Here is a 14,696-nt window from a genome sequence, read left to right as displayed (position 1 = left end):
AAATAAAAGCATAGATCAAGGTTTGAAAAATATTAGGCTTTTTGGGAAAATGTTAATAATTCAGTGTTGAGCCTAGGTATTAAGGTCATTCGGGGGTTAGGTTTAGCTCAGTTGGTTAGAGCGTGGTGCTAATAATGCCAAGCTCGCGCATTCGCTCCCCGTACAGGCCACTCGTTTGGGGGTTGGACTAGATGATCTCCAGAGGTCCCTTCCAACCTTACCAATTCTATGATTCTATGATCCTTATCTTAAGTCAGTAAGCCTTAGAAAAACTCAAGATTTAAACTTCAAAAGCATCAACCTCAACTTTAGACAAATCAAACATTATCTCCCCTCTCCACTTTAACAATTAACATTTTAAATATTAAATAGTTTTTCCTTATTATAATTTACACATATAATAATGAATATTACATTTTGTGCAGATTTATATTTACAGAATACCTGCACCATAGCAGCAAGATTTTGTAGCTGTCTAAGTTTCTGTTTTGCAGCTATAAGCCTACTGATCTTCTGCTCAAACTCAGCATCTCCAGCAGCATCCCCCAGGCTGCTTCTGTGACTAGATACAGAATCTTCACTAGCTCTATCTTCTTCAACATCATCATCTTCACCTTGGGGAAGATCGACACCTTTGTCATCCTCCCTATTATGGCAGTCTAGAGGGGGGAAAAACAAAGCAAAAATCAAACACTACCAATGACACAACACAACTTGCTGAAGTCCATTAATCAATCATGCCATCTGCAATTATTGGACTTTGGAGAAATATCAGCTTAACATTTAGACTCTTGAAAATTTTGCTTGTCAGACAATGTTCTCCCAGATTTTGTGTGGCTATCAGAATTAACATACACATTAATACTTGAAATTATTTTAAGATTTTAGAACATACCTAGAGCTGAGGTTATTTTAAGAGTCCTTATATTAGCAGCAGATCGGTTATTTATTTCACAGTCAGTATTAAGATGTCTTCCATCTCTGTTATTAGCTCCACATTGTAAGTTTGAGTTGCTATTCATTTCACTCCAACTACTGATTCCACGAGGGTTTCTAGGGCAAAATACATTACTGATGTTAACCTTTTAAGAACAGACACCGAGAAGTTTCACTGCAGCTCTGTTGTTTTAAAAACATTTCAACTGGCTGCTATGGAAATGTCTTTATAATCCTTTATAAAAATCTATCTCTAATAAAACCCATTTGAAAATTAGTCCAGATATTCAAAATTTCTCAATACACATCACTCCAATATTTTTTACCACTCAGAAGCAGCTGTGGATTATTTTCCTGCTAGCTCTACAAACAATAACAATAACAAAAGGTATTCAAGGTGTATGTCTACATTACAAAAGTTCTGTATAATTCACAGCAAAATTACAGTACACTTCTGTGCAATGAAGACCATCAATGCACACAGTGGTCTTGTTTAAAAAAAAACCAAACAAACAAACTATACCTCAGCACACTTCTCTAAACTGAAATTTCTTTCATTATAGTTTTCTAGCCTAAACCTGTTAAACTTCTCATGGAGTTCTCTACACAGTTCATTGCTTAAATCCAAAGCAATTATAGATTTCAAAGTCATTTGTAACAATCTCCAAGTTAATCTACATTTGTTGTACAAATAAATTATCAATAACTAATCATCTGTATAAGAAAGCTACGTCGAATTAAAATTTTGGAAAGCTAACATAATCACAGTATTAAGTTACTTCTGGTGGATGAAATCATTTATTGCTTCAGAAAATGTGACAACTCAGCTACAAAAATTTAGGATGATAAAAAAATATTATAACCTAATATTCGTAACAGGCTGTGGATCCTCATGTTCAGAATCACTTTCAGATTCTTCTGTTTCTTCCTCTTCCTTAGTGTTTTCATTTACAGCATCTGTCATCATATCAGATGTTTGTTCATAGTAGTGAACTAACTCGCGCAGCTCATTCAGCCTCTTACGAACTTCATTTAGTTTTCTGAGGAGAAAAAAGAACATGCTATATGTTTTGTTCTATTAGTTGCATCTATATAAGCTGAAATGTGTATGTCATCTATAATCCTTGAAAATTGTCATTTTCCACGTAAGAATCTTATGCTTAAAGCTCTGAACCTATTTTACTGTCTTAAAAAATCCAGTATAGTATAATACTAAATTAAGTAGATTAAAATATAAAACAGTTCCTTAAGAGAGCTTACTAAAACAAATTAATACGCAAGGCTACTAAAGCACTCTACAGAGATAATTAAAGAACTTTTACTGGAGCTTTTCTGTTGGGTTTAGATTGTCATCCTCTTCACTCTCATTTTGAGAAGCCAGATAATCAGGAGGATAGGGAGCACATGATGCCAGGCTGTTTGATTCACCATTGACTACAGTTACTATGCCTACAGGAGCAGAAGCAGCTGAAGTTGTACTTCTTTGATCAATACTTCTTTGAGGAGAACCTGATGCAGGAAAAACTACAGAAAAGAAATATATCTGATTAAGAATGGCTTGCAGAAAGGAGCTCACTTAAATGAATTACACTAAAATGTAGCTACAGAAAATACTGCCCACATAAGTCAGCAGGTAATGCCTTTTTCATTAAAAAAACAAAAACCCACACACTTCTGATTAAGTTTTGTGACATGTAATGCCAAAAGACAGACAGTATAATAGCCAACTTTCATAAAGAAGCCTTCTGTCAGCTCTTCTGAGCTTTATCAAACTTCAGAAATGGAAATTTTCATGCTGTAAATCTGCCTGAGAGTTCTTATAAGAGTTTATTTATGGTCGAATTGCTGTTGTTGAAATTTAACATTTCAACACGAAGAAAAATGCTAGCATCTTTTCCTGTGCTGAGCTCTTGCACCCATGTGCTTTAGAACATAGCCTCAAGATTTGACATCAGTTTACTTTTTCCAGCTACATGAAATCATATCCAAATGCATGCACATTATACATATGCATTAACTACAACTAGGAAGAACAGAGTATAGCGACATAATTGATTGCTGTTAAATCATAGTAAAATAGTAACTTATCCTAAGGAGTATGCTTCTAGCATCACATTTCTTAATGCTAACCAGAGTATGTTGTAATCACTCCCCAGGCAATTTCTAGCAGTAGGGGAAAAAGCTTCACCCGTACAAATACATTTCCAGAAACAGAAAATGAGAACAGCTGATAGTCCCACATGGAGGCTTCAAAGGAAGGAAAGTCATCTAAGGAAGAGATCAAAAATCTAGTCTGTACAGACAGCTAAGTTCCTCTGGTCTAGCGTACAATCCAAATTCCTGTGGCTAACAGAAGACAGTCTTTCGATGATGGAAAAGCTGGACCCATCCTATTGTGGAGACTATTAACCTCTGAAGTTCAGAATACATAGATATGGATGTACTGTGATAGAATACAGAAAGTTCTCAGTTTCAAGTGCTTATGGTTATGATCCACAAGTAAGCTTTATCATGGACAAGCCTTGAAGAAAAAACAAATAAAAATTCTAATCCCACAATCTCACATCAACCAACCTTAATAGTGTTATAAACTAAAGTGTTATTAGAGAAAACATTTGTTATCTGTATCTGTAGAGGAGGAAAGTAGAGTATTATACATAAAATTTCTCCATTAAGGAAGAAACTTACAGTACTGCATTAAAAAGCAGCTACACAGTATTGCCCTAGCACAGCTTTATCACCTGCTACAGTTAGTAATATTTCATTAACTAGTTACAAGTTACATTCTTAAAAACATACAATTCTGCCTATACTTACAGGAGGAGTTATTTAGATGCTGGTCACGAAGTGTATGAAGTTCTCCTAACAATTTGTCCATTTTTTGCTTTTTACCCTGCAACATTCGCATCTTGTTAAAAAGCTGTGCCTTCTCATCTGACAGATGTTCTGATGTTGAAGAATTCCTGCTTTGTGAAATCTCTCTGGTAAGCGAAAGACTTTCTGCTTGCCTTCTATTATCTGGCACAGATTGTGTCTAAAAAGAGTAATTTCATTTTTATTCAGAGTACTGTGAAGTTTTTCTAGTTACCTTCTTCCAACAACTAAATAGAAGAAAAAGAAACTCTCTTCTAGGCCTGCTAGGCTCAAGAGCAGAAGAATTTCTATGAAGGGAAACAGATGCTGAAAATAGTCTGATGATATTCCAATATATTGTAATACAGACATGTTCTCTGTGAAAATCTAGAGAAGTAAAAGCCTGAAATGTGAATCAGTCAACAATAACCATCAGTAACACAAACATGCTAAGCTTTCATGGTTTTAAAGAACCCCAATTACTCCATCAGTAAATTCATGTAAGTGACACCAACACTTAACTGCACTGTTCAAAAGAGTAAGAAAAATTGAATGCTGCTGAAACTCTAAAAAAGCCTGTGGTAAAAACTTGTACAAGTGCAATGCAAGTACTGACCTGAGAATCATGAAGCTGGTTGTGAAAGCGCTGAATTAAGTCATTCAATTCTTCATTCAGTTCTGATGTAAGACTTACTCCAGAAACACTACCTGTAGTCTCTGTTACAACTGAAGATTTGAGAGAAAGAGAAAGACAAAAAAAAAAAAAAAAAAAAAAAAAGATTTGCTTCTGGCAATGAAATGAAGTCTTTTAGATGAAAATATTTGGTTTAAGAGCATTAATATATTACAGCTTTTAAAACACAACAGCAATTATTTTGTAATGTTGTGTCCTTCCCACCAACTTTACCCTTGAGACACTACTCGTCTTACAGGAAAAAAAAGTCACCATCAAGTCAATACACTTGTCTTTTGTGGAAAGTTATACCAAAGGACTTGTTTTTATAGATCTGTTCTGTGTTTTGCAAAACAGTCAGCACAAAATAAAAACAATCAAGTTGTGGAGGGTTGATGGAAGTCTAGCTTAGTAAAAGCAAATCAAATTGTGGTTACTTAGTAAATGTAATTTTACTTCCTTAAAAAGTAAGATACTAAGCTTTTATCTTGATAATCTTTAGAGCTGAAAACAGTCTCAGGGTTCTGTCCTTCAAAATCCCTTAAAAGAAGAATGCATTAAAACAAGAAAGCTTCTCTCCTGTTTGTAAGCTCAGATCCAAACAGTACTAAGATAAGGAACTGGTAGATGAGATGCCCAAGTAGCTGACATTTTCCCCTCCAAATATGAACCAGTAATTCACAAGAAAATTAAGCAAAAGTAAGTATCATTTTACTTCATAGAAAATGACTTAGTTTCTCATTTATTTGCAATAGTTTAGTCATTTTCAATTTTCAAAATGCTTATTTTACACATTATTTTGCCCTATGCTGAATTTATCTCTTTACATTTCCTACCCTGTAGTTCTGGCACGTATCACCTCTTTAAATATGGCAACACAGACTGGCTGTGAGAAACTGCTATTCAGAGTGACTTCAATGGTACTGTGACAACAAGAACAACATTAAAGAATATGAAAATGAAGTCCTAGTTTATCATAAATGAGCATAATTCCTACCCACTTTATCAAGACAGGAGCAAGTTTAGTATATTTGGGGAAGGTGGATAAAGAAGATTCCATCACAGGTCTACTACTATGCAGCACATAGGAAAAAAAGCAGTTACTAGAAGCCATTTTAGAAAGAAGCAAGGATGATGCCTTTTGCAAAGGCATCAGCTTCCTTTGCATTTGTGGCAGTTTTCTATAGGACCTCTACTAATGCCTCTGCTTTTTCTCCTGCACTCAATTCTATAATTTTATTAATCAGTTCCACTTTCTTTCCTGTCCTTGAGTTAATACACTGTGGGAAAACACAGCAGAAGCAGAAATGTTCAGAGCAAGGAACCCAAGAGACACTTTTTTTTAATGTTGAAACGTAGAATTAGCTGCATGGTTTTGAATTGCCACGTGTCATTTTACAATGCTATGTTGTCAATTCTTTTCATAAATAGAAGCCTTGCAGTTAAAAAAAATATATTAAAAAGACTTAAATGTGTAATGACTTTTTAATCAACAATTCCAGATTTAATGAATTAATCAGCCTGCTAACCTAGCTATCAAAATATATTCTCATGCCACATACCAGAATCATCCATGACAGCAATTGCTTGTTCTGCTTTATGCTGCAGAGCAAGAAGAGCTGCCTGTCTTCCTTGAAGAGCCTTCAATTGCTCCTGCTGTTGTAACATCCTTTTCAATAAATCATGCTGCTTCTTCAAGTTCTCCAATTCCTCTTTTGCTTCCTGTTGAGGATCTCTGGCCTGGAAGAGATGTAAGATTATCATAACCATGATATTTTGTTTGATAAATATTAGTGATAGATGTCTCAAAACAAACAGTACTTCAACAGAGCACTTGAAATAGAATCATCAAGCTGGTAAGTGTGAAAAGGTGAAAACAAAATGACTTGGTCTTTCAGGTATTTTTTTCAGTCAAAGAAAATAGATATATTATAGGGAGAAGCCTGCTATCATTAAGCCATGCCTTTAAAAAAAAAAGTAATCAAAATTACTAACTCATGCATCCTTCTGTCCGCCTAATTAAATATTCACAAAAGAGCACAGCAAGCTTTAACACTGTTATAGCTAACCAAGATAAGGCACAATATTGTGGAGCTACCTATCAGACTAGATCTAGACTAATTTATTAGCCTAAAATCTCTAGCTTTTCAACAGAAAGTTTTGAGCAGTTAGTCTTTTCCATAACTTACATTTGCATCTGCACACTATATTTTTGCCATATATGCTAGAATACCATAGACTCTGACAAATCAATGTCGAAACAAAAATCAAGCACAGAATTCCTCTATACAATGTTTTCAAGCATACAGAAATAAATCTGAAGGAACAAAAGCATGGTGTATAGTTAAAATATATCAAAAACAAAAGCTATTTGCTACCTCCCTTCCCTTCCCAATTAATGGCTGGAGAGTTGCCTCAATTTTTTCAGGTATTGGCAGCAAATTAATTGCAGATATTGTGCTAAAATACTTAGGATCATGATCCAGCTTGAATTATCATATTCTGCAGATGAAAATATGGAAAAAAAAATTTTAAATAATTAACAACTCCTAACAGAAAGAACACTAACATAAAAAGCATCTTTGTTGCTCTACGAAGTGTTGAGTTCATGAGGTACAAAATTCTCTCAATGCAAACCACATTCCACACTGAACACCAGAATAGAAGCAGACGTATTATCAGCTAGTTGGATATTAGGGAATGGTCAGCTTTCCAGCAGACAGAGGAAAACACATTCAGAATTTTAAACTTCTCAGACATGGTTTTAAAACATGCACTGCAACTGGCACTGAATACTCTTGTTAAATTTTCATCTTGTATGTAGAAAGAAGAGTAGAGGCAAAATTCTATACACAATGAAATTAACACAGGAAGGAATAGGGAGATGAAAGAGTTTCTCACCTAAAAATCCAAGCTTTATCCGAAGTAACAGATGTACTTGAATTCATCAAAACACCAAATAGTTCTACTTTAGACTAATAAGCTTAACAAAACATTTAAACTTTTGATTTTGTTTTACGAAAATCATTAATATTTTCTGTCACAATAAAAGACAAGGCCACATAAAAGCTAAATACAAAGTTTTATACTCCAAGCCCCTTAGTCTTCCCCCCTCCCTCAGGGACTTTTATAAACAGTTCTACAAAAATGTTTGTAGAACATGTTAAAGCTATCAATTCCCTAATTTACTTTCTCTATATCATACTGGCTTAAATTTGCTTTGGCAGACTATTAGTGTGAACATGCTAAGGGTCTGAAAACCAATTTTAAAAGACATTTTCCCAGAAAGAGAATAGTAAAACTAGAAAGGTCATCTACCACAACAAAGTCAGATTATCTGCTGTACAGAATTGAATGTAATACTTTCTCTGTCAATTATAATCCTTCTCTTCTGGAGTGTCAACAGCTCCACACTTAGAAATAATTTGCACACTTCCAAGCAACTCTAGTTAGAGAAGATCCATCCAGTGTAAAGACAGTTGGACACAGATAAGCAGGCCAAATGAGAACATTCATTGTAACGTGTTTGAAGCACATCACCAGAATTTTTTTTTTAAAAAAAACAGGAGATATAAAATCTGTTTTTGAGGCTAAAATAGTATTTTGCAGTGTACCTTTGAAGGTAATTATGCTCTTGGCTATTAATCCTACTGGGCCAGATTTTCCTGTCATTCCAAGCAGCTCTGTCACTTTTCCCTTTAGGGCTTTTTGTAACATCAACATCTGTAACCTGCTCTTGTGAAGCTGAATTCCCTAGTTTATGCTCAACGTGAGGCTAAATGCTCAAACTAAAAGATACTTCCTTTATTAAAGGGAGTATATTAGATTTTGAACATGTGCTGCAATTTAGAATGCATTTTTAAGTTACAAACCCACCCACTAACACCTTGTCATATACTGTAAGGTACTATTTCTATCAAATAAAATCTACAAGATTAAAGATGTTATTTTTAGCATTTGTTCTTAGAAATTTTGTAACAAGGCTCAAATAGCAATCAACCTTTTAAATACAGAATGAAAAAATTTACTCTTAATGTATTTAAGCCTAAAAAGAGAAATCAGCTGCAAAATTAAGAAAATAAAAAACTGAAATCCCTTTCGCAGAGATGAAGGAAAAAAAGCAAATTTAAGTTTACAAGCATACCACCTCTTCAACTCCATACTAGCCTTTAAAAGAATTTGAAAAAGTCGGATCTTCCATGTCTACAGTTTTTTCTTTACAGGAACAGAAAAATTTCTTACAAAACTAACTATAATGATGAAGAATCATTAACATTTTAAATATTATTTTACTTCCAAGCACATGAGTACTTATTATCTGTGAAACACCAAGAGCATTAACTGGCTACAATAGTACTGGCTCACTAGTATTTTTTCTTGGTGCAGTAACAGTATTGGAAGTTCTAAAGCGTAAGTTGTTATTAAAATGTTTCTACATATGCTACAATAATTGTTTACAACGTTCATATAAAGGTTTTCACAGATAAGTACAGAGAGACATGGAGCTACTGGAGAGAGTCCAGCATAGGGCTACAAAGATGATCAGAGGGCTGGAGCACCTGCCCCTATGAGGAACGGCTGCGAGAGCTGGGCCTCTTCAGCCTGGGGAAGACAAGACTGAGGGGGGATCTTATCAATGTGGACAAGTACCTGAAGGGAGGGTGTCAAGGGGACAGGGACAAACTCTTTTCAGTTGTCCCGTGTGACAGGACAAGAGGCAATGGGCAGAAACTGAAGCACAGGCAGTTCCGCCTGACCGTGAGGGGGAATTTTTTCCCTGTGAGAGTGACGGAGCACTGGACCAGGTTGCCCAGAGAGGTTGTGGAGTCTCCTTCTCTGGAGATCTTCAAGGCCTGCCTGGATGCAACCCTGACTACCATGCTCTAGGTGACCCTGCTGAGCAGGGAGGTTGGACTAGATGATCTCCAGAGGTCCCTTCCAACCTTACTGACTCTATGATAAGAAAGAATTAAGTCTGTGCATCTGATCCAGAACATTTCTTTTGAAAGACATCCATCTCTCCAAAAGAGGAGAGGAACTTCTGTGTTAGGTCAACACATCCACTGTATCACTAGATAAATACTTTAGCAATGGCCCACCACCAACTCATTTCTAATCCTCTCCTCAACCAGTACCAGTAAGTTTTCTCACTAACAGAAACAAGCTGATAAATCAGAAATTGTATAGAAAACTATTCCTTTCTACATCAGCCCAAAGCATCCATCTCTCTGCCAAAGTTCACATATAATTCTTCAATCTGTTTTGAAGGTAGATTAGAAAGGTTTAGAAAAAAAATAATCAAGAAATATTGGTTTTGATACAGAAGCAACACATTGCTCCCACATTGAAAAAAACAAAACTGCACATGCATGTACACCTCCAGGAGAAAAGGTATGGGAATTTTCTATTTTGGATTGAACTGCAGATTACATCACTATCACATCAATCAGGAGGAGAGAATAAAAAAGAAATAAAAAACAGAAGTCTTCATTTCTAGCACCTTAATTACTAAAAGGCGGCTTACCGTGGTATCTGAAGCCTCAGACTGCACATCAATGTTTAGCGATGTGCTCTCAGCTATAGAACCAGATCCCACAGCTGAATCTATATTCCGAACATCCTCCTCCTCCTTTTCTCTAGCCTGAAATATTTCAGTGGCATAAATCAAAAACTATATAAATGGGGCAGCAAAAATGAATCACGGAAGGTACTACATCTCAAAAACCAACACCCCCGGTAGCACCACCAAAACATCAACGGTCAACTCCTTTTTTTAAAAAAATAATAATTATGAAAACTTACAGTGAGAAACAAATGTATTATATTCCCAAACTTACAAGCATCTTTTGCAAAAATTTCAGATAGGATTTCTCCTGCTCTTTAAGGTGATCTATAAGATGTGATAAACGCTCAACATTGGCCGATCTTTCATTTTTCTCTACAAGATCATCCCGCATGGAGCTGGCCTTAGCAATATAGTCGCGAATCTGAACTAGTCTGCTCACAATCTGTAAAGACACTGAAATTACTGAATGCATTCAGCTACAGCTTTAACGTATTATGCACACGACATGGTGATAGCAACAGCAAGCTATTAATAAAAGGATAGCATACTAGTACCTTCCATCCTATAGGCATACTTCTGCAAGTGGTTAAAAGTCAATAACCTTTATAAGCATGCATAAAGTTGTAAGGTTGAAGCACAGGGCTTCTTGTCCATATAGGCTAAAATAGAATTAGTTCATATTACTAACACAGAAAAATATTAAACTATGTAAGTATTTCCTGGAACTGTGTAACAGAGAATCAACCTCTAAGATGAAAATACTTAAATCTTTTACCAGGAAGTAGATTTCCTGTATTCTAAGACCAAGAATAATATATTCCTAACTCCAGTTTCATATTTTTCTCAAGTAACAGCTGCCTTTTTGAACAGTGGGAAGGTAAATATTTGCAATAAAAACTGAATTACAACAGTCACACTTTCTGAAAATTTAGAAAGATGCATTCAATAGTAACAGTGTAGTTGAAACCAAAAGGCCCTATTCCGCAGGCCTAATAGGCTACATTAGTACCTGGCTACTATCCATAGCTGGCTCCCCTCTTCCATCTTCTTGAGTAGACACCTGACAATTTTGCAAGAAATCCTTGCTTAGAGCAGCTCCAAATAACTCTTTACATTGCAATGATCCCCCGCACTCCTTTTTTGGGGAACCTGAGGCAGAATCTTTGCTTTTGTTAGTGTTTATCTGCAGCGACAGGAAGTTAAAGGGCTTTCTGTTTTCATTAAGTTGACGTTTGTTGTTAGCAGCCGTTGCCCTGCCTTGAGAATCACTTCCAATGCTTCTCTATAAACAAACAAGGCCAAAAACAATTGTTATAATTTTTTTACTCAATATATTCTCAACTCTGATTAACTTCACTACTAGGATCATCTGCTCTGTAGTATTACTGGACTAATTTCAAAGTTATTTGACTATTCACTGACTAGTGAAAAGCTAGCTAGACAAAGTGCTGGTGATCTTTGACATACTTCTCACATTTTAAGTTTTTAAACTTTTTGAATAGCAGCTTGTTGCCACAATACACATTTCTGAAGAAAGTCTGAATATCAGTAAAGATTCAATCTTTACACTCTAAGTCAAAGCAATGGGTCATATTTGAAATATTTTCACAACCCAAAACAGTTTTAACAAGAAACTTTGGTAGGATTAACAAGTTTCTATTCTGAAATTGCTAGGACAAATTCATTGCTTCTTATTAGAATTAATCCCTCATACTTTCCACTGATCTGGACAAGGGAAGGCTTAACAAGCCACATCTCCAAGGAAAAAGTTATAGCTCATAAATTCATATCATACATTTCTCTACACTCTGAGAAGCAGTTTTTAATACTACATTTCTGCTCAATTCATGGTTACAACAAGGTTCAGAATCACAAATTATGTCCCTTCAGAAACATACTTTCAAAATAAGATTACAATCATTTGAGTGGCAGATAAGCATGAACATCAGGCATAGAAGAGCAATGGTCCTGAACTTCACACAGTTTTCTCACATTCAGAACCAAAACTGTGATTTGGTTCCCATCGTGCTTTTAGGCTTTTTCTCTTAATACCTTAAGCTTTCTTTAGTGATCTGTCAAATTATTGAGAGACAACCACATTTATAATGTGAGCTAGAAATCACACAAACCTGATCCAGATCACTGAAGTTTATTCTTTGTTTAAGCCTTTCTAGTTCAGCCTGCTCTGGAACAGACATCTGGGTCATATATCTAGTGTGAGGAAAACTATGAGGAGTCCTGGTCTTTCGTCGTCCCATTCCAGGTGAGGACTCTGGAGATATATCATTAGTAAGCCTCGTTTCAGCTTCACCACCAAGTTTTTTCTTATTTTTTTCTGAAGGTTTGTTTGCTTTCTTCTGTTGACTTCCCCAATCCTTATGTAGAAGGAGAGTGAAGGAAAAGAAAAAAAAAATACGAATCACATCTGTTAACAAATGTTTTGTCATACAGATTAAAAAAAGTTTCAATTCAATGAAAGAGAATTTATTTCCATTTTGTAAGTAAAGAGATACCAACACATAAGCCGGAACAATTAAAGTTGTCTAGAGCAAATGTTACACTATGGAATACCATTTTCTCCACTGCCAATAGTAAAATTAGATAGTTAGGAAATATTTAATCCATTTTATCTTATGATGCATTTCATTAATTTCAAATGAAACTAAAACTGTATTTTCCTTGCAGAAGACTCTTACACAGTTCATAACTTTTAAAATACAAAGTTAATTTTAAATAATTTTCTTCTCATTTCTATGAAACCTATAGCACCTCTGTATCTACCTTAATTCATCTCAAAATACTTCCCCATAAATACATCTGCAGACTTCATCACCTCTGAGTTATACATGTTGCTTGTTTACCTCTACTTCTCTTAACTATTTTATTGGGGTTTTGGACACTACCATGGAAAGCTGTACTGACAAGGTTCAGATCCTTGCGCTATTGCCTACAACTAACATAAACCATGTGTCAGTTCTCATCTACAGAATATGTGGTAACTCAAAGCTAAGATGAACTATACCGTGTTGTTCAGTCGATCATCAAGGCTCTCATTGCTCCAGCTAGGCAAGTCCTGATCATTCATGCCTTCTTCAAAGGGACAACCTCCTGTAGCCATGACAAGCAGTCAATAAAAGGAATCTAAAAGGAACAGTTCAAAAAATACATGTTGTATTAAAATCAACTTACTTACAAGATCTCTAATCTGAGATAACAACAACATATTCTGATATTCCTTATGAAATAGAACCACAAGGCTGTTTTAGGAAACTAAACCCCAAGCATATCAGTAAGAACAGATACTACTACTTTTTTTTTTTTCAGTATTAAGATGATAACTACAGAGCACCAAAAGGGATACTTGCTGATACAATACAGGAAAAACAGACAGTAATAAGAGGATTTTTGCTTACTTTTTTTACTATAAGTTAAAATATGCAAGAATGCCATGCTAATTTCTAGCAAAAATAAAGGAAAAGCGTTTGGTATATCTGTAGCTTTGCTACTCCGTGCTCCACAGAATGGTATACTGTGAAAATAACCTATAGTTTAGAAGTTTTTACTTTTACTTCTAGTTTTGACATAGATACCATTAAGAAAGTTGTTAAAGCTAGAAAGTCAGAAATAAGCATTCCTTTAGAGCAGTAAAAGTAGCTTGTTCAATAATGTACGTAACTGTACACACATAACAATAATGTACAGTTGTACATACATTTATATTTACATATAGACACCTAACTGTACATACAATTAGACTGCAATAAAAAACAAGCCTAAATGCTGCTGGCACAGCTCCACTGTACAAAGCTTTAAACTTGTTCCTTTTAACAGCTACAAAGTTCTGTTACAGACATAGAAGAACAGTCTTGCAGAGAATTACTTTTCCACGTAGCTTTAGATGCGATGTTAAGACATGATCCTAGTTTTATCTTTATCTGAAAAAACAAAAAGGAGACAGGTCTAACCATTTCTTTCTAAACACTTCATTGCAACTTGTGTGCTATCAACTTCCGCACCAAGATTTCACACAGTGCAGGTGAAGAGATGACCTAAAACTTAAAAAGTTTTACTTACATCTAAGAAGTATTTTTATAATCTGTTCCGTTGGGGAGGGGCAGGAAAGCCCAAAATAAGTTTTAAGGATGAACTATAATTCAACTGTCTTGTTTAGGAATACGGTATTTCACCAAAGTCACACAACACAGCTCATTCAGCAGGTACTCTTGTACTAAACAGTATTTTTATGCAAACACAATCTATTACTATAGCATTAAGGAACTGAGATCCACTAGGTATGCTGATTCCACTGTAATCATGTCTACATTTGGCATGGATCTAACTCACGTCAGCAGAATTAGGTGCAGGAGCTGAACTACTCTAACAGTCAGAATCACAACATAGGTGTACTAAAGCGCCTACTACTTCAGGAATAGGCAGACCTATGTCCTACTGTTCTTGCATGTACATTCCCAGCCTTCTTTGTTCCAGCACAAAAGTTCACCAGGTCATGCAATCAGAGGGTACTATCAAACAACCCAGCTTAGCCAAATGAAAACAAAATTAAAAAAAAAAAAAAGTCAGATGAGTTTTCAGATGGATCATCTTGATCTAGCTATCTGTCCAACTGCATAAGCACCACTGTAGGTTCAAGGAAGGTGAATAAAAGTC

The 14,696-nt window shown here is 35.4% G+C and overlaps 1 protein-coding gene across 15 annotated transcripts in view; it reads right to left on the bottom strand.

The window, feature by feature from the left end:
• Positions 1–14,696, bottom strand: part of PCM1 (pericentriolar material 1) — a 43,795-nt gene that overhangs the window by 26,695 nt on the left and 2,404 nt on the right. For 10 of the 15 annotated variants that reach the window (XM_062575650.1, XM_062575657.1, XM_062575659.1 and 7 more), the window contains exons 2-12: positions 13,051–13,169; positions 12,158–12,403; positions 11,038–11,310; positions 10,300–10,470; positions 6,025–6,202; positions 4,406–4,515; positions 3,754–3,970; positions 2,259–2,460; positions 1,800–1,976; positions 896–1,053; positions 445–659 (exon numbers count right to left, since the gene is read on the bottom strand). In XM_062575650.1, coding sequence (XP_062431634.1) covers positions 445–659; positions 896–1,053; positions 1,800–1,976; positions 2,259–2,460; positions 3,754–3,970; positions 4,406–4,515; positions 6,025–6,202; positions 10,300–10,470; positions 11,038–11,310; positions 12,158–12,403; positions 13,051–13,146 — 2,043 coding nt within the window. In that variant the 5' untranslated portion in view covers positions 13,147–13,169. Of the gene's footprint in view, positions 1–444; positions 660–895; positions 1,054–1,799; positions 1,977–2,258; positions 2,461–3,753; positions 3,971–4,405; positions 4,516–6,024; positions 6,203–9,986; positions 10,104–10,299; positions 10,471–11,037; positions 11,311–12,157; positions 12,404–13,050; positions 13,170–13,908; positions 13,925–14,696 lie in introns of those variants that run through there. The other 5 variants (XM_062575660.1, XM_062575665.1, XM_062575664.1 and 2 more) reach the window with 4 other exon arrangements.

Source organism: Rhea pennata, chromosome 4, assembly GCF_028389875.1.
Source record: "Rhea pennata isolate bPtePen1 chromosome 4, bPtePen1.pri, whole genome shotgun sequence".
Lineage (NCBI taxonomy): Eukaryota > Metazoa > Chordata > Aves > Rheiformes > Rheidae > Rhea > Rhea pennata.
Note: the sequence above shows the minus strand (reverse complement) of the source record. Positions and strands in the feature narration are given on the sequence as shown.